General features: G+C 33.3%; 1 protein-coding gene across 1 annotated transcript in view; it reads left to right on the top strand.

Annotated features, from left to right (window-relative positions):
* fam184ab (family with sequence similarity 184 member Ab) overlaps window positions 1-25,530 on the top strand; it is a 219,361-nt gene that overhangs the window by 127,356 nt on the left and 66,475 nt on the right. Inside the window, exons 14-15 of the mRNA XM_030128825.1 lie at window positions 7,215-7,368; window positions 10,417-10,544. Of these exons, the coding sequence (XP_029984685.1) occupies window positions 7,215-7,368; window positions 10,417-10,544 (282 nt within the window). The remainder of the gene's footprint in view (window positions 1-7,214; window positions 7,369-10,416; window positions 10,545-25,530) is intronic.

The following is a 25,530-nucleotide window of genomic DNA, read 5'->3' as shown; positions in this document are numbered from 1 at the left end:
TAGAATTTTTTACAGATCTGATTGGAATATGAGCAAAACATGGACTATTTGTGTAATAGAATAAATACACAGAACTGGGGGAGAATAAACGGATCTGGATACATTTCCCAAAGCTTTGAATTTGGACGCTAAGATACAGGACCATTGGTCCGATTTTTGTAATTCCATTCATATTTTCCTGTATCTTAAAAATACAGGAAAAATCTGTAAAATAAACAGTGAAAATTCTGTTAAATTACAGATTTTTTTTTTACAGTGTACACAATAAAATCCTAAAACTACTGCACTTATATTCTCCAAAATTATTCTTATACCCCGTACTAAACATGAAGTGGATTTGCGTGGGCCGGTCATTATCGTCCCAGTGATTGAAGGCAGATACAATAGTTTTCTGTTGTGTGTTTGTTTTCCACCGTCCTCATTGTTTCTTCACAACAGAGTAAACACAAAGCTGATGGTCACATGTCATTTTGGTCCCGTCTTCTCTGCTCTGTTTTTCTACTTTCTAACATTAATAAACACACAGATGACGGTTGGATTATAAACAGCGCTGACGGTGTTTCACGGAACAAAAGAGTCCCTTAAACCCACTCCCACTCCCACTAAATGTGCATCTTTGTGTATCATCGACAGCTTTTGTCAGAGTAAACGTTTGGCTGTGATGGTGCAGAGTGTGGTGGTGGGTGGGTGTTAGCCAAGCGCTAATGTGTAACACCCTCTATAGCAGGGGTGTCAAACATGCGGCCCGGGGGCCAAATGTGGACCGCCAAAGGGTCCAGTTCGGCCCCTGGGATGTTTTTGCCAAGTGCAAAAATTCCACAGTCTTGAATTGAATTAAGCAAAAAAAAAAATTAGCTTGAATTAAGGAAAAAAATCTTGAATTAAGCCAAAAAAAATCTTCAATTAAGTAAAAAAAAAAAATCTTCAAATAAGCAAAAAAAAAAAAAAATCTTCAATTAAGTAAAAAAAATCTTCAATTAAGCAAAAAAAAAAAATCTTCAATTAAGTAAAAAAAAAAATCCTCAATTAAGCCAAAAAAAAAAAATCACTTTTGTTATTTTTCATGTTAAAAAAATCATTTGTATAATATTTTGGTCCACAAAAGAATGATGTCATGTTTGAAATTTTTTTTTCTTTTTCTTTTTTTTTTCTTTGTTTTTTACATTTTAACAAACAAACAAACAAACAAAATAAATAAATAAAAAAAATTATATATATATATATATGTATATATATATATATATATGTTATATTATAACAGCAGTAGAACAGTGTTGACAACCATTTAGTCAGTGAGTCCTTTGGTTTTACTGTTGAATGAATCTAAGGTTCAGATGTAATTCTATTATAAATAAATTTGGGTCATTTTGACCCAAAGATGGAAGCTTGGGGTAGTAAAACAAAAAGTACAATTGCATAAAACCTATAAAAGTTCAATCAAAAATTTAAATGGCATAATGTCAGTAACAGGTTTTTTGAGGAATACCTGGAATATGAAATAATAACAACTTTTAATTACAATGATATTACAGAAAACAGCCTCACTGGGTCATTTTGACCCACTTATGCATCTAAGGGTTAAATCTAAATGAATGAATGAATGAATGAAATCTTAATTTTGAACATGTCGACAGTGAAATTAAAAAAAATCAAACATCAAAATATAAGTACTGGTATATAAATGACTGATAAGCAAACAAACAACAAAATAAATAATAATAGTAATAGTAAATAATAATAATAATAATAATAATAATAATAATAATAAACCAAATGAAATTAAACTATACATGCTCGAAAAGGAGTAGGAAGAAGTAAAAACTATTCCTTATGATCACTATATAGCAATTATTATTTTGTATGAATATCAACATAATAATAATAATAATAATAATAATAACAATAACAATAACAATAATAGCAACAACTTTACAGTCTGGTTCTAAAGTAAATACTATGATCAACAACAAATGAACACAATTTCATTATTGACTTAATTAAAAAAAAAAAAAAAAGCCTGTGTTCAACTCCAGAACGTCCGATACATTTGAAGTCCAGTTCGTTTTTTCTTTTTGTCGAACTGTGCCTCAGCTCAGTGAAAACTCCAGGGCGGTAGTTTCCATTTTGGGTCGAACCATCTGGAATCTTCTGTGTTTTAGGGAACACACACATATCCTCAGAGAAGCTGCTGGACCCTGGTGTAAAATACAGCTAATTATCCCAGATTTATGCTCATCATTTCCCTCTCGTGGGTGTTTTTACTGCACATTAACTTCTCCTGTGCAGTCGTTTCCAGAACACATCCCACCCCAGTGTTGTCACTGTCCTGCTGTTGTGAGCTTCTGTGTGCCACCGATCTGATGTTCCATGTAATTAATAACACGCTTAACGACTCACTGAACCACAACACGTCATAGTAGTGTCATTTTTATTTTCTTTTGTTTATTTTTTCTTCTTTTTCTCTTTTTACATGTTCGAAAATCAAATGCAGAAGTGAAATTAATGAATATCCTTCATGTTTTTCATTAAAATAAACTGGTTATTTTCTGTTACTTTACCCTGTATCTGGTTCTTGTCATGACTTTTCAGACGGTGGAAATGAAGTGAACACTCATCTGCGATTCACCTGTTGTTTTTTTACCTTTTTGCACTAAAACGATGTTCAAGATGTTCTTCATTTAACAGGGAAATTTAGTTTGAACAGTAGTGATGCATTGAAGCTGCACAGGAAACAGAGGACAGATACATATACTACAAATACATATACTACAGATACATATACTACAAATACATATACTACAAATACAGATACTACAAATACATATACTACAGATACATATACTACAGATACATATACTACAAATACAGATACTACAAATACAGATACTACAAATACAGATACTACAAATACAGATACTACAAATACATATACTACAGATACAGATACTACAGATACATATACTACAGATACATATACTACAAATACAGATACTACAAATACATATACTACAAATACAGATACTACAAATACATATACTACAAATACAGATACTACAAATACATATACTACAAATACAGATACTACAAATACAGATACTACAAATACATATACTACAAATACAGATACTACAAATACAGATACTACAAATACATATACTACAAATACAGATACTACAAATACATATACTACAAATACAGATACTACAAATACATATACTACAAATACAGATACTACAAATACAGATACTACAAATACAGATACTACAAATACATATACTACAGATACAGATACTACAGATACATATACTACAGATACATATACTACAAATACAGATACTACAAATACATATACTACAAATACAGATACTACAAATACATATACTACAAATACAGATACTACAAATACATATACTACAAATACAGATACTACAAATACATATACTACAGATACATATACTACAAATACATATACTACAAATACATATACTACAAATACAGATACTACAAATACATATACTACAGATACAGATACTACAGATACATATACTACAAATACATATACTACAAATACAGATACTACAAATACATATACTACAAATACAGATACTACAAATACATATACTACAAATACAGATACTACAAATACATATACTACAAATACAGATACTACAAATACATATACTACAGATACATATACTACAAATACATATACTACAAATACATATACTACAAATACAGATACTACAAATACATATACTACAAATACAGATACTACAAATACATATACTACAAATACAGATACTACAAATACATATACTACAAATACAGATACTACAAATACATATACTACAGATACATATACTACAAATACATATACTACAAATACATATACTACAAATACAGATACTACAAATACATATACTACAGATACAGATACTACAGATACATATACTACAGATACATATACTACAAATACAGATACTACAGATACAGATACTACAGATACATATACTACAGATACATATACTACAAATACAGATACTACAAATACATATACTACAGATACATATACTACAAATACAGATACTACAAATACAGATACTACAAATACAGATACTACAAATACATATACTACAAATACATATACTACAAATACATATACTACAGATACATATACTACAAATACATATACTACAAATACATATACTACAAATACATATACTACAAATACAGATACTACAAATACATATACTACAGATACAGATACTACAGATACATATACTACAGATACATATACTACAAATACAGATACTACAGATACAGATACTACAGATACATATACTACAAATACATATACTACAAATACATATACTACAAATACAGATACTACAAATACATATACTACAGATACAGATACTACAGATACATATACTACAAATACATATACTACAAATACATATACTACAAATACAGATACTACAAATACATATACTACAGATACAGATACTACAAATACATATACTACAGATACATATACTACAAATACATATACTACAGATACAGATACTACAGATACATATACTACAGATACAGATACTACAGATACATATACTACAAATACATATACTACAGATACAGATACTACAGATACATATACTACAAATACATATACTACAAATACAGATACTACAAATACATATACTACAGATACAGATACTACAGATACAGATACTACAAATACATATACTACAGATACAGATACTACAGATACATATACTACAAATACAGATACTACAGATACAGATACTACAAATACATATACTACAGATACAGATACTACAGATACATATACTACAGATACATATACTACAAATACAGATACTACAGATACAGATACTACAGATACATATACTACAAATACATATACTACAAATACAGATACTACAGATACAGATACTACAGATACATATACTACAGATACAGATACTACAAATACATATACAGATACTACAGATACTACAAATACAGATACTACAGATACATATACAGATACATATACTACAAATACAGATACTACAGATACATATACTACAAATACAGATACTACAAATACAGATACTACAGATACAGATACTACAGATACAGATACAGATACTACAGATACTACAGATACAGATACAGATACTACAGATACATATACAGATACTACAGATACAGATACTACAGATACAGATACAGATACAGATACTACAGATACTACAAATACAGATACTACAGATACAGATACAGATACTACAGATACATATACAGATACTACAAATACAGATACTACAGATACAGATACTACAGATACAGATACAGATACTACAGATACTACAAATACAGATACTACAGATACAGATACAGATACTACAGATACTACAAATACAGATACTACAGATACAGATACTACAGATACTACAGATACTACAAATACAGATACTACAGATACAGATACTACAGATACATATACAGATACTACAGATACTACAAATACAGATACTACAGATACAGATACTACGGATACATATACTACAAATACAGATACTACAGATACAGATACTACAGATACATATACAGATACTACAGATACTACAAATACAGATACTACAGATACAGATACTACGGATACATATACTACAAATACAGATACTACAGATACATATGCAGATACTACAGATACTACAAATACAGATACTACAGATACTACAAATACAGATACTACAGATACATATACTACATATACTGCTATTTCCCTTTTTTTTTTCTTTTTTTTTTTTAATCAATTTGACATTTTTTGCCATTATCTAGTAATAAAAGGTTCAGTTTTTGTTCATTTTGTGTCATTTTTCAGAAATTTTGTTGCATATTTTTTGTCTTCACTCATTTGGATGCTTACGTTCGTCCACTTTTGGTCACTTTTTTCCTTATTTTGTTCACTTTTTTAATCAGTCTGACATTCCTTTTCCATCATCTATCTACTTATAGCAACAAAATATTAATATTATCAGTTTATTCATTGTGCTACTTATTTGTGTTCATTTTTGTCCATTTTCTTACCTATTGTGTTCAGTTTTCGTCTCATTTTGTTCATTTTTCACTAATTTTGCTGCTTATTTTTTGTCTTTACTCATTTTGATGTTTATGTTTGTTCATTTTTGGCCACTTATTTCCCCCTTTTTTTTTTTTTTTGAATCAATTTGACATTTTTTGCCATTATCTAGTAACAAAAGGTTCAGTTTTTATCTTTTTCCCTCATTTTGTTCATTTTTCAATAATTTTGCTGCTTATTTTTTGTCTTTACTCATTTCGATGTTTATGTTTGTCCATTTTTGGCCACTTTATTCCTCTTTTTTTTTTTTTTTTTTAACTTTTTTGAATCAATTTGACATTTTTTGCCATTATCTAGTAACAAAAGGTTCAGTTTTTGTTCATTTTGTGTCATTTTTCACAAATTTTGTCGAATATTTTTTGTCTTCACTCATTTGGATGCTTACGTTCATCCATTTTTGGTCACTTTTTTCCTTATTTTGTTCACTTTTTTAATCAGTCTGACATTCCTTTTCCATCATCTATCTACCTATAGCAACAAAATGTTAATATTATCAATTTATTCATTGTGCTACTTATTTGTGTTCATTTTTGTCCATTTTCTTACCTATTGTTTTCAGTTTTCGTCTCATTTTGTTCATTTTTCACTAATTTTGCTGCTTATTTTTTGTCTTTACTCATTTCGATGTTTATGTTTGTCCATTTTTGGCGACTTTATTCCTCCTTTTTTTTTTTTTTTTTTTTAACTTTTTTGAATCAATTTGACTTTTTTTGCCATTATCTAGCAACAAAAGGTTCAGTTTTTGTTCATTTTGTGTCATTTTTCACAAATTTTGTTGCACATTTTTTGTCTTCACTCATTTTGATGCCTACGTTTGTCCACTTTTGGTCACTTTTTTCCTTATTTTGTTCACTTTTTTAACCAGTCTGACATTCCTTTTCCATCATCTATCTACCTATAGCAACAAAATGTTAATATTATCAGTTTATTCATTGTGCTACTTCTTTGTGTTCATTTTTGTCCATTTATTCTGTTTCTTGCCGGTTTCTCGGCCCTGTCTTTGTTTGGTCTTTCGTACCCTCGTCTTAACCCCCCCTCCCTGTGGCTCTGGTCTGTCCATCAGGAGCTGGAGGAGCGTCTCCGCCATCATCACCACGCAGAGCTGCAGTCTCTGCGAGAGGCTCACCGCCAGAGCATCGAGACGCTCAAACAACAGTCGGAACAAGAGCTGCAAACGCTGCGCTTTGAACTGGAGGACGAAGGCAAAGCCATGCTGGGTAAGACCCCCCACCCCCACCCCCACCACCACCATCACCCCATGACCCGCCGACACATTTTCTATCTCAACAAAATTACTTGGAAAAAAGACTCATTTGGAGAGTCGGTCACAGTCAGAGCCAATTTACTGTGGAAAGTGAAATTCTGAGAAAACTCTGCTTATTTATATTTCAACTTATTCAACTTTAGTGAGGAAAAACATATCAGACACAGATAATTAGTCCAATAGAACATGTTTAAACGAGTCTGGAGGGGAACATCAATGCACAAGAAACAACAGACATTGAAAAGTTTTACTTTGGGGGAAAATTATCTGGAGAGGAAGAGCTGAAAAATCCAGTCTATGGACATTTAAAGGGTTTCTGCGTAGAATTAATGTCAGAATACTGTATTAACACTAGAGGGAAGTTAATCCATTAACCCTGTAGATAGATAGATAGATAGATAGATAGATAGATAGATAGATAGATAGATAGATAGATAGATAGATAGATAGATAGATAGATAGATAGATAGATAGATAGATAGATAGATAGATAGACAGATAGTGGGGAAAAATGTTAGATTGATTTAAAAAGTGGATCAGTGGATGAAACGATGAAGAACATGAGCAAGAACAATATGGAACGAATGAATACGGGATTAAGAGACTGAGGAGTGGAGGAAAAAAGTCCACTCCTTCTCCTCCCTCTCCTCTTTCTTCAATGTTAGATTGATTAAAAAAGCTAACAAAATGAGAAAAAAAGTGAACAAAAATTAAAAAACATAAGCATCAAAATGAGTAAAAACAAAAAATATGTGACAAAATTAGTGAAAAATGAACAAAATAGGCAAGAAAATGGACAAAAACAAACACAAATAAGTAGCACAATGAACAGAGAATGGATAGATAGATAGATAGATAGATAGATAGATAGATAGATAGATAGATAGATAGATAGATAGATAGATAGATAGATAGATAGATAGATAGATAGATAGATAGATAGATAGATAGATAGATAGATTTAGATTTTAGATTTAATTTATTGGTCCCCGTGGGGAAATTCATCTTCACTGACTGAAAAACATTACAGGAGAAAAAAAAAAAAAAAAAAAAAATCTAATAAGAAACATCCCAATTCCAACAAATTTGAATTTTGTGTAGTTTTTCTGTAATGGTCTGGTTTTACGGGGTTAAAACCATTATCCCTGTTTGCACAAGAGCGTTCATTAGGTACAAAGGGCTCTTTATTACTAAGTAAATAAATAAATAAATAAATAGTGTTTTTTCTCCTTTTCACATAAAGAAGAGTGCCTTCATCCAAGCGGCCTTTAATCCTCACTCCAATGAACACCTTTTATTGCAAACAGCCTAATGGTTTAGAGGAGCGTATAGAGGGAGAAGACGCCGATAGAACCTTCCTACTTGAACGTGAGACTAATTCAGAACGTCAGGGTGAAGACAGACAGCTGTGAAAGACCGCTGCAGCGTCAAATAATGAACAGATCCAGCAGTAAAATAAGACAGATGGAATGAAAACATCATAAAAGTACATAACATGGTATGGACACAGTGTGAGCACACGTGAGTCGACCGTGGACTCACATAATCACACTCAGGGGGAAGATGAAGAACAGTAAGAGGCAGACAGATAAAGAGCAGGAGGGAATAAAAGAGGCTCAGGATGTGGGAAGTGGGAGATGGATGGAGGCAGCGCTCCAGTGTCAGCACCATGACGTGAAGGTTAATGGAAGGCCGTTTATCACTGCGTCGTACTGGTGTGGCGGCTCCAGAACTGGACCACACCACCACCGCTTCCTGCACCTTCCAGTCCCTCCTACGCTCCGGAGCTGCAGTCCAACAGTCCAACAGTCTTTTCTGTTTTCTAACGCTGTGAAGTGACCTGAAATCACCCAAGAGGCATGTAGCAGCCAATAACGTAATAAGGACCGTTAACGTAAAAACTTTTGCCCAATGACGTAATAACTTATTACGTTAGTGGCTGGTTATTACGTTATTGGTAGGGCTGTGTTTCGGCAAGAATCAGGCGAGACGATTCAAATCACAATACAAGGATCACGATATGATCTATCACACTATATCATGATACTGTTAAAAAGGCAATTTTTTGTTTGTTTCTTTTTAAAAGATGATTATTTCCTTGAAAAATTGAATTACACCAGAAATCTGCACAAATACTAAGTACATTTTATTGGATAACAACATGATCTAATGCTATATCACAAAATATTCCTTTGCTAAAACTTAAATTCTGTTTTACAGACCTTACAGTTTAAGATCCTGTTCAAATGTTCATATTCTATTAGTTCAGAACTAACATCAGAACAGTATTTTTGTGCAATCCCAACAAAGGAACGAACATTATTTAATAAATGACCTCTCTCTCTCTCTCTCTCTCTCTCTCCCCTAGTTAACTGTTGGCTAGTTATTAGCATTATTAACTATTACAGTTTGATAATAACACAGGGTCATCACAGTTATATCTAACAAATGAAACTTAAATACAGTGATATTAGTATATTTTTACATTATTTGCTAAGTTATTACATTTGCAAAGAATTTTTGTTTACCTGGACAATAACATAATAACCAGCCAATAATGTAATAAGTTTATGTTATTGGCCAAAAGTTATTATCAGTTCAGGACTTTTATTACGTTATGGGCCTATTGCATTTTAAAAAGCGCAAATTTATTATGTAATCGGCCATTATTATGTTATCACTTGTTATTACGTTATTGGCTTCTGCAAGGCAGCTGTGACAAACCTCTAAATCAGGGGTGTCAAACATAAGGCAGACGGTCCAGAACCGGGCCGCCAAAGGGTCCGATCCGGCCCGTGGGATGAAAGTTGTGAAATGCAAAAATTATACTGAAGATATTAACAATCGATGATGTTAACCCATAAAGAGCCAAACATCCACGTATATACACTACAAACAAAAAGTTAAGGATGTTTAATTTTTGTCTTTTTTTTGTCATTTTTTGTCATTTGTAAATAAAATATGTCATTTTTAATTTCTGCCTCTAAATGTTTCCCATCAGCCTCTCTGCGGTCGGAGTTGAATCACATCCACGCATCGGCCATCGAACATCTGAGACAAACCCACCAACAGGAGTCGGCTGCTGCCAAGATGGAGCTGGAGAAAACCCTGGAGAACAACCGGATACAGGTAGGACACAGCAGACGGAGGGTGCACCATGGATACACCAGGATTTTACATAGAAATATCAATATTTCTGTAAGTTTAATGGTAGATTTTCCTCTGTTCTGTCCTGTTTTGAGTTATTTTGATCATTCTTTACTCTACAAATCTGAATTATTGTGTCTGTAAAGCACAGATTCACTTTAACACAACAAACGGTAACAAAAAATGAACCAATATGGTGTTTGTTCTTAAAAATAACTGAAAGAAACCCATAAACCACAATCAAAACACTGATTCATTACTAAAATAATAATTTTCTATGACAAATAACCATCTACTTTCTTCACATCTCACTGAGAAACAAAATCTACCATTGAACTTTAAGGAAATATTGATGTTTATAAACTATGTGGACATAAATATTGGGACACATCATGTCTACAGCTGTAAGATGTCCTGTTGATGAGGATTTAACACAAAGAAATCATTATTAATTATCAATTTGATATTTATCCCAATATAAAACTATATTCTGATATTAATCATTATTGTTTTGGATCCCAGACCCCTGTTAGAAAAGAAACACCTGTATTCAACGTGTCCACATACTTTTGTCCACATAGTGTAGGGCTTGCTATGCTAAGATGCTAACAATATGTTACAAGACAAAAGTAAACGAAGTAAGTGGTTCCAGGCACGACAAGCCCCGCCCCTCACACGTATTGTATCTTATTTTGGCATCGGTCCAGCTGATGTCATCATGTCTATGCATGTGCTGATGTCATATCAACTGCCTCTATATATGTGACAAGTCTGAAGTGAACTGAAACAAAACTGATGTTTTTTACAGACATTTGAACTTTCACCCATTATAAGTAAATGGGAAATTTTTTTTTTTAATTCATAAAAAATTTGAACTTTAACTAACTTTTCCCAAAATGTAATGAGATCTATTCTGTGTCACTGGGAATCTATAGACCCAATTTAGTATGAATTCAACCAATAGTTTTGCTGCTACAGACATTTGAAATTTCACCCATTACAAGTAAATGGGAAAAAATTAGATTTACAAAATTCTTTTAAAAATTTTAACTTTGACCTACTTTTCCCAAAATATAATGAGATTTATCCTGGGTCACTGACAATCTATAAGCCAAATTTGGTGTGAATTCAACCAATAGTTTTGATGCTACAGACATTTGAAATTTTGCCCATTACAAGTAAATGGGAAAAAATAAGATTTAAAAAATTCTTGAAAATTTTTAACTTTATCTAATTTTTCCCAAAATGTAATGACGTCTATTCTGAGTCACTGGTAATCTATAAACCCAATTTGGTCTGAATTCAACCAATAGTTCTGCTGCTACAGACATTTGAAATCTCACCCATTATAGGTAAATGGGAAAAAAAAAAAAGATTTAAAAAATTAACAAAAAATTTGAACTTTGACTGACTTTTCCCAAAATATGAGCTCTATTCTGGGTCACTGACAATCTCTAAACCAAATTTGGTCTGAATTCAACCAATAGTTTCGCTGCTAAAGACATTTGAAATTTCACCCATTATAAATAAATGGGAAAAGAAAGATTTTAAAAATTCATAAAAATTTGAACTTTGACCTACTTTTCCCAAAATGTAATCACATCTATTCTGGATCACTGGTAATCTATAGACCCAATTTGGTTTGAATTCAACCAATAGATTTGCTGCTAAAGTGTTACCAAACAAACAAACTGAACTAAAATCATTAGCCCTTGCCTCCCCTTCGGGGGGCGGGGTTAATGAAGCGTTCTTTATTATCAGCATTTTCACCCAGTACCAACTACCTCAAACATCAAATCACTAAGTAGATTTATTGAAAATCTACAAGAAACTAGAAACTAGAAAGAAAATTACTCGACTACAAGAATCGAACCCCAGACCCCAGATAAAGGTTCAGGAACTGATGGATTCAGCCCCAGCTCAGTCTGTTGACCTTCTCACTGAATACAGCCGTTAAAGCTGCGTTTCTCCTCTCACTTCTACTTCTTGTCGTCTCTTTTTTTCATTCTGACCCTGGGTCTGTTTCTCCAAAGCCCACCATTCACTGTGCAGCTGTAAACCAAACCCACGGCTTCACTCTTGATTGCAATCACCATAATGTGTCTGCTCATTGAACGAACATCTGAACACTCAGCACCACCGTGTTTCCAAACACTCACTCAGAGCAAACAAAGCTGCTTCCATGGATGACTTTCTAGTCGAGTGGAATTTCTCTCCGACACTTATGTTGTTTTTGCTTCGTGGACAAAACAAACCCATTTGAGATCATACTGGGCTGAATGTGGAAGCTGAAACATCCCTGATTTAAGGTGTTGATTAGATGGGTTAGATTTACTGATGTTCGTCACTCCAGGTTTTAATGAGCTCGACGTAGCGCTGAAATGATCGATGGTTAATTCAATTATGAAAATATTTACATGAACAAACTGTCCTTTGACAATAAAATGTGAATAACCTGAACAAATGAAATATTTAAAAACAATTAAGTGCAATTTTAACAAAATTCTGCCTGAAACTAAATTTTTTGTTCTTTTGTAGATCCGATTCATAATGCACATGTATAAATATTGTTAAAATTGCACTTATTTTCCTTCAGAAATTTCAGTTTTTTAAGGTTATTTAATTTTTTTTTGTTTGGCTAATTTGTAAATGTACATATTTTCATAATTTAATGTTACTTTTTTACGCTAAAACAAAGAAATGTTTATTAATATGTTATTATTTTACTGGTCCAACCTATTTGGGATCATATTGGGCAATTTTAACAATATTCTGCCTTTTTACTAAATGTTTTGTGCTTTTGTAGATCTGATTCATTACACACATGTATAAATAGTGTGAAAATTGCACTAATTTTCCTGTAGAAATTTCAGTTTTTTAAGGTTATTTAAATTTTTTTTTGCTTGGATAGTTTGTAAATGTTCAAATTTTCAAAAATTTAATGATAAATTTTTACACTAAAACAAAGAAAAATTAGAGTTTTCATTATTATATGTTATTATTTTACTGTTCCGACCCATATTGGGCAATTTTAACAATATTCTGCCTAGTTACTAAATGTTTTATGCTTTTGCAGATCCGATTCATAATGCAGATGTATAAATATTGTTAAAATTGCACTTATTTTCCTTCAGAAATGTCAGTTTTTGCAGGTTATTCACATCTTTTTTGTTTGGATAGTTTGTAAATATACATATTTTAATATTTTAATGTTATTTTTTTACACTAAAACAAAGAAATATTTATTTGTATGTTATTATTTTACTGGTCCGACCCATTTGGGATCATACTGGGCTGAATGTGGAACCTGAAACATCCCTTTACTGATGATCGTCGCTCCAGGTTTTAATGAGCTCGACGTAGCGCTGAAATGATCGATGGTTTAATGGAACGGCTGATTGAAATATTTGCAGCTTCTTGAACGTGTTGATTTGTTGCCATTCTGTCTTTTTCCGTTTTACGTCAGTTCGACCGAGACCTTTTTAAGAGCGAACCTACGACGCCTAACACTCGTAGCTGTAATTTTCACACCTTTCTGCCGCTGAATGGACTCACAGTCGGTAAAAACAGTCATTACTCTGCTTCATATTCACTCCTAAATAGGCTTTCAGTGTAAGTGATGGGGGAAATGTAAGTGTGTCTGAAGATAATACAGCCCCTCAGCCATCCACATTAATTAATTTGTGGTTATCTTCTAAAGTTGGAGCCGTTTCACTGTAAAAGTCCGTTCGTTTTGTTACTGTTCGTCTGCTTCAGCTTGTCGGGGGAACGCCGTCTGCACAAACACAAAGAACAGTCTGTAATTTTGACTGATTTCCACTGGATTATCGCACTCAGGCACCTGAAGCCTCCTATTAGCTTTCAGTTTTAACCCATAAAGACCCAGAGCTACATTTAAACCAGTTGCTAAATGAATTTTTCTCTCTTTAATCTTTCTTAAGTGATTTATCACCATTTATTCTAATATTTACCACCACCAAGGAGGTTATGTTTTCATCGGGGTTTGTTTGTCTGTCTGTTACAGGGCTGAAAGATATAGCGTTATCGTATCGATATCGAGATATGAACATTCAAGATATTAATATCGAAAAAGCAACGATATAAATGATACAGATTTCCCCCGTGCTCACCCTGCATGTACAGCTCTGGAAGTCACAACAAATTTCATTTACTCGTACTTTATGTTAATGCTGATGACTGGCAGTGAGTTCTTATAAATAAAACTGCACTTTCCACATTCTTTTGTTTTATAATGTTAGTATTTTTATGAAAAATGCTTGGTTTTCACCGAACCCGTAGTCATATCGTATCGTATCGATATCGAGATATCTGGTATGAATATCGAGATATGAAATTTTGTCCATATCGTTCAGCCCTAGTCTGTTAGCAATAGAGCTGTGTATGGGGAAGAACCTGGCGATACGATACAAATCATAACACTAGAATCACGATACAATAAACGATATATCATGACATACGATTCTGTCGATACTGTTAAAAAGGCAATTTTTTTGTTTGTTTCTTTTTTAAATGATTATTTCCTTGAAGAATACAATTATTTGATCGGAACAGGATCTAATGTCATATCACAAAATGTTCCTGTGTTCAAACTGAAATTGTGTTTTTCAGACGTTAGTTTCAGATCCTGTTCAAATGTTCAGTTTCTATTAGTTCAGAACTAACATCAGAACAGTATTTGAGTTCAATCCCAACAAAGGAACGAACATAATTGAATAAAATAGTGTTAAATAATAATAAATAAAATATAAACTAAAACTAAAACGAACCTCCACAATATCTGCATTTGAATAAATACCTAAAAATATCGATACAGGACTTTTTAATATCGATACAATATTGTGAAATGAAATATCGCGATATATTGCAGAACTGATATTTTCTTACACCCCTGGTTAGCAAGGTAACTCAAAAAGTTCTGGAAGGATTTGGATGCCATTTTCAGGAAATGTTGACACTGGCACAAGAAACAAACTCATTTATATGTATTTAAAGTACTCTGCAGATAATGTCCGATATGTTTGTGGACTGATTTAACGCTGAATTACATTGTGTTGGATCAGTACTTGTACATCCAGATTTATTTATTGAGACTGGTCGTATTTTTTTTGTTTGTTTGTTTGTACTTTATTTTTTATTGTTTTAATTAAAGGCACCAAACAAACAGAACAGGTCACAGGTCCATTCAGACATGTACACACTGTTTACTGTCCACAGATTGAATGAAAAAGTCCCATTTTTTCCAGGACTTTACACACGTGTGCTGTTGTAGGTGGACGTTGTATGTCATCATTTCCATTAAATGCATTTGGTTTAATATTTTTATCAGCAAGGAGATTGAGGAAGGGTCCTTTTTAAGACAATATTTGGTGATGGCTTTTTTTGCCTGCGGCAAAAAAGATTTTTTTACTTAATTCAAGATTTGTTTTTTTGTTTTGGTTTGGTTTTTTTTTGCTTAATTCAAGATTTTTTTTTTTTTTTTTTTTTTTTTTTGCTTAATTCAGGATTTTTTTTTTAACTTAATTCAAGATTTTTTTGCTTAATTCAAGATTTTTTATCTTAATTCAAGATTTTTTTTTTCTTAATTCAAGATTTTTTTTTGCTTAATTCAAGATTTTTGGGGGGCTTAATTCAAGATTTTTTTTTTTCCTTAATTCAAGATTTTTTTGGCTTAATGCAATTTATTTTTTTGCTTAATCCAAGATAATTTTTTTACTTAATTCAGTTTTTTTTTGCTTTATTCAATATTGTTTTGCTTAATTCAAGATTTTTTTTTTGGTTAATTAAATTTTTTTTTTATTTCAAGATAATTTTTTTTTTTGCTTAATTCAAGGTGGGGTTTTTTTTGTTTTTTTTTTTTTGCTTAATTCACAGTTTATTTATTTATTTATTTTTTGCTTAATTCAATTTTCTTTTTTTTTTTTGCTTAATCCAAGATATATATATATATATATATATATATATATATATATATATATATATATATATATATATATATATATATGTATATATATATATACTTAATTCAGTATTTTTTTGGCGTTATTCTCAGTTTTGCTTCATTTAAGATAATTTTTTACTTAATTCAAGATTAATTTTTTTTGCTTAATTCAAGATGTTTTCATTTTACTCAGTATTCTAAATAGATATATGTCACTTTCACATAATTCCTCTGGGGGAATGCTAAAAAACAAAGTAGCCAATGACATATCAAAATGAACCCCAAAAACTGAATACATCAGTTTAATCATCTCTTCCCAAAAGCCGACAACACCAGGACAGGACCAGAATACATGTGCTGGATCTGCCTCCAGTGAACCGCACTCCCTCCAGCAGCAAAAATGAACTCCAGAAAAATGTGATTTTCATACAGATGTAATAAAGAAACAGGCCGGACATTTCCAACAAAAACCCCTCCATGATAGTGAGTTTGTGGTACAGTTTGGAGAATTCCATCCCTCTGACCAGATCTCATTTGGTATTTCCTCTTGAGACTGGGGTAACAACCTACAGACAAGGACTTTCTGACATTTATAAATACATTTACACAGAACACAAGCTCTGCAGACTTTGTCCTCCATCAATTACGCTGAAAGTGCATCAGGATGAATCAGAATCACAGATTATTTATCGATCCCTGAGGAAATTACCTCTGTTACAACGCACAAAAACACACTAATAATGTTGTGCATTAAGTCCAGTGTCCTGTCAGGAAGAGGATCATGGGAGTTATGTTTCTATGTACCTATGAGCCTTTCATTCATGATTACACTGGAAAAAATCTAAATCTTATTTTTAGACAATAGATCTGGAAAATCTTTTTTTCCTTTTTGCTTAATTCAAGTTTTTTTTTGGGGGGGGGGGGGGGGTTTTGCTTAATTCAAGTTGGGGGGTTTTTTGTGCTTAATTCAAGATTTTTTTTGCTTAATTCAAGATTTTTTTTTTTTTTTTGCTTAATTCAAGATTCTTTTTTGCTTAATTCAAGATTTTTTTGCCTAATTCAAGATGGGTTTTTTTTGGTTAATTAATTTTTTTTTTCTTAATTCAAGATTTTTTTTTTTTTTTGCTTAATTCAAGATTTTTTTTTTTTTTTGCTTAATTCAAGATTTTTTTTGCTTAATTCAAGAATTTTTTTTTTGCCATATAATTTGTTTTTTTTTTTTTTGCTTTATTCAAGGTTTTTTTTTTGCTCAATTCAAGATAATTTTTTTTAGTTAATTCAATTTTTTTTCTTTTTTCTTAATTCAAGATTTTTTTGCTAAATTCAAGATTGTTTTGCTTAATTTAAGCAAAACAAAAATTTGCCAATAGAACAAGTGAAAATTATCTGGGTAAGCTTTGTTGAAATCAGATTTTCCAGATCTGTTGTCTAAAAATAAGTTCTGACATCTCACTGAGAAGTTATGGTAATTATGTCTTCTTTTAAGTATCTTTTTTATTACTCGTATTCATGTAATTTTTCTTTGTTTTTTCTTTTTGTCTTGTTCTGTCTTTCATGTATTTTTATGCTGAGCTCTTACAACTTGTTTTCTAATGTAGTTTTTCTGCAAATGGCAAACAAACTGATTCTGACGAGATACTTGGACTAGAACTGAGAAAAATACACTTGATCAGATGTAGATTTTCTCCAGTGTAACTCATGGAATCCTGACCACATTAACCAGTGGGTGAATGGTTTCATCTCAGCGCTTCAGACTGAAGGTGCAGATAAAGATGGAGTCGATGTGGGATCATGTGACCAGCCCGTCTCATACGACCCCCGCGGTGGTCTCATGTCCCATCATGCTGTGCTTGTACCATCTCCTGTAAACCTCACTAATTACCACCAAACACCAGGAGCTCCTCTGTCGACACCTTGTGATACACATGTTCCAGCAGAGACGCGCAGCTCTTTAATGCCCCGCCCACCCCCCGCCGCCACCTCCAGCTCCTCTCATGTTTTGTTGCCAAGCGACAGGGAGTCAATAAAGGCTAACAGTCTGGTATTACAGCATGAGTGGCCTGTCAGTCATACGTCTGTGACAAATGCAGAGAAAAAGAACCTCAGAAGTCAGTTTCCTGCAGTGAACAGTCTTCTCAAAGCAGGTTCAGTTTAGACTCTGGGACTTGATTTGGTCACATTTATTCCATCAGGCACCAGATGATGAGAGGCTAGCAACAGTGGAATATGACAGAGTACTTCTGTTTTTCAAAACGTACAGTATATATTATATCTATTGTTTTTCATTCGTACAAAACCATCAAACTCCATGAACATAGAAGAGAAGAAATAGATAATAATAAAATATACATAAAAAAGGTAAAATTCATCCACATATCTTCTGGTGTTGTCCCAGAATAGAGTAAACTCTGTGATAAATGAGGTACTAGGACACAGGTGTCAAACATGCGGCCCGGGGGCCAAATCTGGCCTGCCAAAAGGGTCCAGTCCGGCCCTTGGGATGAATTTGTGAAATGCAAAATTACACTGAAGATATGAACAATCCTTTTAGTTCAGGTTCCTTATTCAGAGCAGTTCAATCTCAAGTGGATCAAATTGGTAAAATATTATCATAACAACATTAAAATAATGGCAAATCCAAATTTTTCTCTTTGTAAATGTAAATATTTTCATGTATTTACACTAAAACAAAGTAGAATTTCGCAAAAAATGTGAATAACCTGAACAAATATGAACAACCTGAAATGTCTTAAGCGAAGCAAGTACAATTTTAACAATTTTCTGCCTGTTACTAAATGTTTTGTGTGTTTGTAGACCCACTGTGATCTATAAGTTATAATGCACATGTGTAAATGATCAACTGAGGCAGAATATTGTTAAAATTACACTTATTTTTTCAGTTTGTCCATGTTATTCACATTGTTTGAAAGGATAATTTGTAGATGTAAGCCTTATCATAATGTAAATTTACTTTTTTCGCTCTATAACATAGAGAAAAGTTTGGAGTTGACATTATTTATATATTATTATGTTGTTATTTTACTGGTTCGGCCCACTTCAGATCAAATTTAGCTGAATGTGGAACTGAACTAAAATGAGTTTGACAGCCCTGGTCTAGGATATACGGTTACCAAGAATTGTTCCACCTTATATTTGGGAAATATTAATATAGTTGTACTGACAGAAGGTAATTACTTAGTCAAAATTCTTCTCACAGTTGGCAGGAAGGACACAGACCACAGGTGTCAAACATGCCCACCCCACCCCCCCACCCCCACCAAAGGTTCCATTCCGGCCCTGCAGGATGAAAGTGCAAAAATGAACCTGAACAGTCCAGGTTGTCCAAATCCTTTTGGTTCAGGTTCCACATACAGACCAATGTGATCTACAGTAAAAATAACAACACAATAAATAACCCATAAATAATGACAACGACAAATTTTCTCTGTGAAAAATAATGTGGAAAAAATTTACATTTACATTTACAAAAGTATTCTTTCACAATAAAATGCAAATAAATACATAAATAAAAACAAAGATGAGAAGCTGTGCTCGCATGAACTCTGTCAGGAAATTCAAGTAACTCGCCGGACGTATAGAAGAGAAACTGCAAAAAAAGAGTATCTATCGCATCACGCTAGTATCGATCTGATACCGATACTCACCTCGGTATCGATACTACAGTCTACTCTCGTTATACCGCCAACTTCCGTTCACGGCCAAATTGGTGGTATAGCGAAAATGGCGTTACAACGGGTTGCGTCCATAATGTGCATGTCTTTACTATATGATGTCTGTGCTGCCTCCGTTAACCCGTTCTAATTACGTTTCTAAATAAATCTTGATTCTGTTATGTTGTAAGGCAGGGATCAGCAACCTTTAACACTCAAAGAGCCATTTCGACCCGGTTTCCACGGAAAAGACAACACTGGGAGCCGCACCTCGGAGGTGCCACGGTGGGGCACCTCGGAGGTGCCGCGCCGCGCCGCTGGCGGTATAACGGTCGGGAAATCAATGGTATAAGTGTTGTTTGTGCATGGAACTGGGCTGGCGGATGGCGATAAGCGGAAATGGCGGTATACCGGCGGGCGGTTTAACGAGAGTAGACTGTATTAATATTTAGATCGATACGCCCAGCCCTAGTTTCCACACATCTGTATTATGGTATCATCAAGTTTTACTCACAAACTAAAACTCATAGGCGCTTATTTTAACAGTCACACATCCAAAACTGTTTTACCCAAGTAGCCGGTCACGATAAATTGCGTGTCAGCACTTGAACACAACACACTCATAATTTCGAAGTCACAAGTGGAAAGGTTCATCTTCCCGAGAGCACCTGAAGGCATCATAAAACTCCAAATGGGGCTAAAGTTCCACTTCAGTGCAGTGAAAGTATCTGCAGGATCTACTTCTGTGCTGTTATGGAATGAGTCTCCCATCTCTTTTAAGTACGTTTCTACTCTCCCCGTGTGATTCAGAGTGTCTTTGACGCTGTATTTACATTAATTTCTTGTTTGCCGTACGGGCGCCCTAACGACATATAAACTGAAACTTCCTGAGCGGAGTCATCAGAGTGGAAGAGCTCAGCGGCAGACAGTCGTCACGCTGAGTTAAATAATGTTTTTATAACTCCAATTTACTGAACAGACGTGTGTGTGTGTGTGTGTGGGGGGGGGGTGATGAAGTGAAGGGTTGTGTGTTTTCTGTGAGTGTGTGTTCAAACTCTGTCGTCTGCTTCCCTGGAGACGTCCAACACAACTGTCGGATCAATTATCGCATCCTTTGCATCCGATACCAGTCTGTTCTACTTTAATAATGTTGTATTTTGGAGGTTTTCAGAAGGTTTGTGACAGGTTTTCTCTGTTTTTGTTTATTTATTTAGTGCTGTGAAATCAGCATCAGTAAAGACATTTGGTACATTTATCATTTTTTCCCATTTAAGTCCAATAGTTTTATGTTTTAGCTCCAGCCCTTCAGTCCTCTAGTGCAGGGCTGTCAAACTCATTTCAGTTCAGTTCCACATTCAGCTAAATTGGATCTGCAGTGGGCCGAACCAGTAAAATAATCACATAATAATATATAAATAATGTCAACTCCAAACTTTCCTTTATGTTTTAGCGTGAAAAAAGTAAAATTACATTATGGAAATGTTTACACCTATGAACAACCCTTTCAAACATTGTGAATAACCTGAACAAACTGAAAAAATACGAGTAATTTTAACAATATCAATATCAATATCATTGACACATGTACATTATATATAACTTACAGATCACAGTAGGTCTACAAATACCCCAAACATTTATGAACAGGTGGAATATTGTTAAAATTGCACTTCTCTTAAGACATTTCAGGTTGTTCACATTTTTTTGCGAAATTATGCTTTGTTTTAGTGCAAATACATGAAAATATTTATATTTACAAAAAGAAAAATCTAGAGTTATGAGAATTTATAAGTTATTGGGTAGTATTTTACTGATCTGACCCATTTGAGATTGAACCTGAACTAAAAGGATTGTTAATATCTTAGCGTAATTTTTGCATTTCACAAATTCATCCCAAGGGCCAGAATGGACCCTTTGGCGGGCCGGATTTGGCCCCCGGGGCTAAATCATCCTCTACATTCTCTACATCAGGGGTGTCACAGACACCCCTAGTCTTAGTCTTTAGTCTTAGTCTTAGTCTTTAGTCTAAAAACAGACCTAAGCTAACAGAGCTAAGCTAACGGAGCTAAGCTAACAGAGCTAAGTTAACAGAGCTAAGCTAACAGAGCTAAGCTAACAGAGCTAAGCTAACAGTGCAGTCCAATCAGATTTCCCTACACAGTAATTCCAGACTAGCTCTGATGCTGCCTTCACATGCTATGAGAATGATGGTAAATGGTAGTTATGACATCTAAAATTGCACATGAACACCCCCTTATGTCATATTTTCCGCAGGAGAACTGGGAAAATTTGCTACACGAGGCGAAAATAACCATTGACCTTTTCAACATGCCGGAAAGCAACGAGTTCTTATCATAATTTATTTATTTATTTATTTATTTTTCAAAACAGGTGATTAGTGGTTTTACTGTGGCCGTTTTAGTCTAAAAACAGACCTAAGCTAACAGACCTAAGCTAACAGAGCTAAGCTAACGGAGCAGTCCAATCGGATTTCCCTACATAGTGATTGCAGAATTATGGTAAATAGTAGTTACGACGTCTAAAATTGCGCATGAACACCCCCTTATGTCATATTTTCCACAAGAGAACTGGGAAAAAATTTGCTACACGAAGCAAAAATAACCTTTGACCTTTTCAACATGGTGGAGAGCAACAAGTTCTTGTCATAATGTTTTTTTTTACAAACTTCCAGGTAGAGTGGGGATCAGAAGACAACTGGAAACCACAAGTGACGGACCGTTAAATATCATATGGTGCCGCTAGATAAAATTGCTCGAGCGAAATAAAGCGCTTTCATATCAATCCGACATTGACAAAGACAAAAACGAAGGGAATTTTATCCATAATTTTTAAACGTTTTAGTTAATTTTGTAAACACACAATGCAGTTTCAGTTAGTTATTGTTTGTTTTTTCCTTTTAATTATAGTTTTTATTTATTTCAGTTAACACAAATGTTTTTTCAGTTCTAGTTTTCGTCATTTTGTTAGTTTTCATTAATAATAACCTTGCCTGTTACTAAATGTTTTGTGTCTTTGTAGGTCCGATCTGTAACACATATGTATAAATGATAAGTCGAGGCATAATGTTAAAAAAATTGTACTTATATTTCTTAACAAACTCCATTTTTTTCAGGTTATTCACATCCTTTTTGTTTGGATCGTTTTTAAATGTAAATATTGGCATGACTGAATGTTATTTTTTGCACTAAAACAATTTGGTGGTGTCATTATTTATTGGCTATCGTTATTATTTTACTGGTCCGGCCCACTTCAGATTAAATTGGACTGAATGTGAAGAAAATGAGTGTGACACCCCTGATGTAGAGAATGTAGAGGATGATTAAAATGCGTATTATCTGTCCCACATTCACCAGATCGCAGATATTGAGACTATTTCGCTGGAGAAACAGTGATCGGTTCCAAGAAATCCTGCGATTTCAGATCAGTACGAGCTGCTCGGACATGTATGTGTGCAGTTTCAGGGCAGGTCATGTGATGAGCACTGACAGTTATCTTGTCAAAACACTGTTAGTAGCACTTCACAAAGCCATTACAGGGAAGCGGCGGAGGGTGGAAGCGCCGACAGAGAACCAATATGTGACAATCACACAGGAAATGTTCACTGTGGGAGAAGTCGCATGTAAATGGAGATAACAAGAAGTGGCAAAGTGCGAATGAACCAGTTAACGGAGGAGTATTATGGACTGAATGGAAGATAAGTGTGTGAGTTTCCCGTGCTCTGATTGGTCCGTTTGTACTGAAGTCATAAAAGTGGTCGTTGTGTCGTTAAAAGGTCACAGTTAGTGTTTTAGATTCATGGGTTTGAGTCTAATGGATTTTATTTATACTGTATTCAGTCACTGATACAGTCTGTGGACACATAGGGTGGATTTATTGGCAGGGCCGTATTAACACATGGACATGATGGGCACCTCCCCCAATGCTAATCTGTGTATGTTAACCCTTCAATGTACCTTATAACATATATGATACATACCCATCAAAGCCGTATAGTTACTTCACTAATTGCTCATTTAAGTTATTTTCTGGGGTTTTTTAAAATTATTTTTAAGTTTTTTGTTTTTTTTTTAATTTTGTACTAGAATTTTTCCATTATTTTTATATAGATTTGTTTTTATTTTGTACTAGAATTGCTCAATCATTTTATATAGATTATTTTATTTTATTACTACACTTTCTTAATCATTTTATGTAGATTTTATTATTTTGTAATGGCATTTTTCTATCATTATTTACTTTTTTTTTTTTATTTTGTTGTACAATTTATACAGAAAAATAATTTCCAACAATTTGAAATCTCTATTCCCAAATGTTGGAATTGCACTCAGAGTGTTCATGTGCACTAAATCATAATTTAAGTTCTCACTAAATGCTAGTTTAAGTTCTTTTCTCCTTTTATCAGGTATTTAGAAAAAAAAATTTAAAAAGCTCTTCAAATTTTCTGTCATTTTTATATAGATTTGTTTTTATTTTGTACTTGTATTTCTGTATCATTATATGTAGATTTTATTGTTTTGTACTCCAATTTTTTTATATCATTTTTCAGATTTTTTAAAATTTTGTACTAAAAATGTTCAATCTTTTTACAGATTTTTTTTTATTTTGCACTAAAAATTTTCAATCTTTTTTTACTGATTTTTTTTTTATTTTGTACAACAATTTTTCAATATTTTTTTTAATAGATTTTTTTTTTGTACTAAAAAATTTCAGTCATTTTTTATATATTTTTTTTATTTTGTCCTAGAATTCCTACAGAAAATTTTTTCCGACAGTTTGACATCTTTTATTTCCCTGCTTTGTTTCCTGTTTTTTCTTTCGTGCCTCTTTCTTTCTCTTCCCGTTGTGAAGCCACAAGTTTGATGAGATGAAGCCTGAAAACAAGTAAATGAGTCATTGCAGATTAATCTGCCCTGTCGCCGTTGTGTTTAATTGTGCCGCTCGGTTTATGGACGGCAGAATCAGCCAAATGACATTAAATTAAGACGTTGATGAAGACAGTGGGATGGAGACAGGTACTGAGACAGGAGTTGGATATTGGAACAGATTCCAGCTGTTGGAGATCTGAACACAGTCCTGAGCCCAAACGGCTGTGGAGGCATGTGGACCCATTAGTGGACCATAACTGGACATGATTTCATCTGCTTGTGATGGAGTTCAGTGTCTGTGCACTGTTCAGACATTTCCATCTGCCTTTTGCCTCTTCATCCACACTGCAGATCAGAACGCTCAATTTGGCAAAAAGGCCCACTCACCCTCGTCTTATGATGTGGGTTTAACTGCTGAGCTCCACACTTTTTACATGTCAGCGACTGCTATG

Source organism: Sphaeramia orbicularis, chromosome 24, assembly GCF_902148855.1.
Source record: "Sphaeramia orbicularis chromosome 24, fSphaOr1.1, whole genome shotgun sequence".
Taxonomy (NCBI): Eukaryota; Metazoa; Chordata; class Actinopteri; order Kurtiformes; family Apogonidae; genus Sphaeramia; species Sphaeramia orbicularis.
This window is presented reverse-complemented; position numbering and strand designations above follow the sequence as displayed.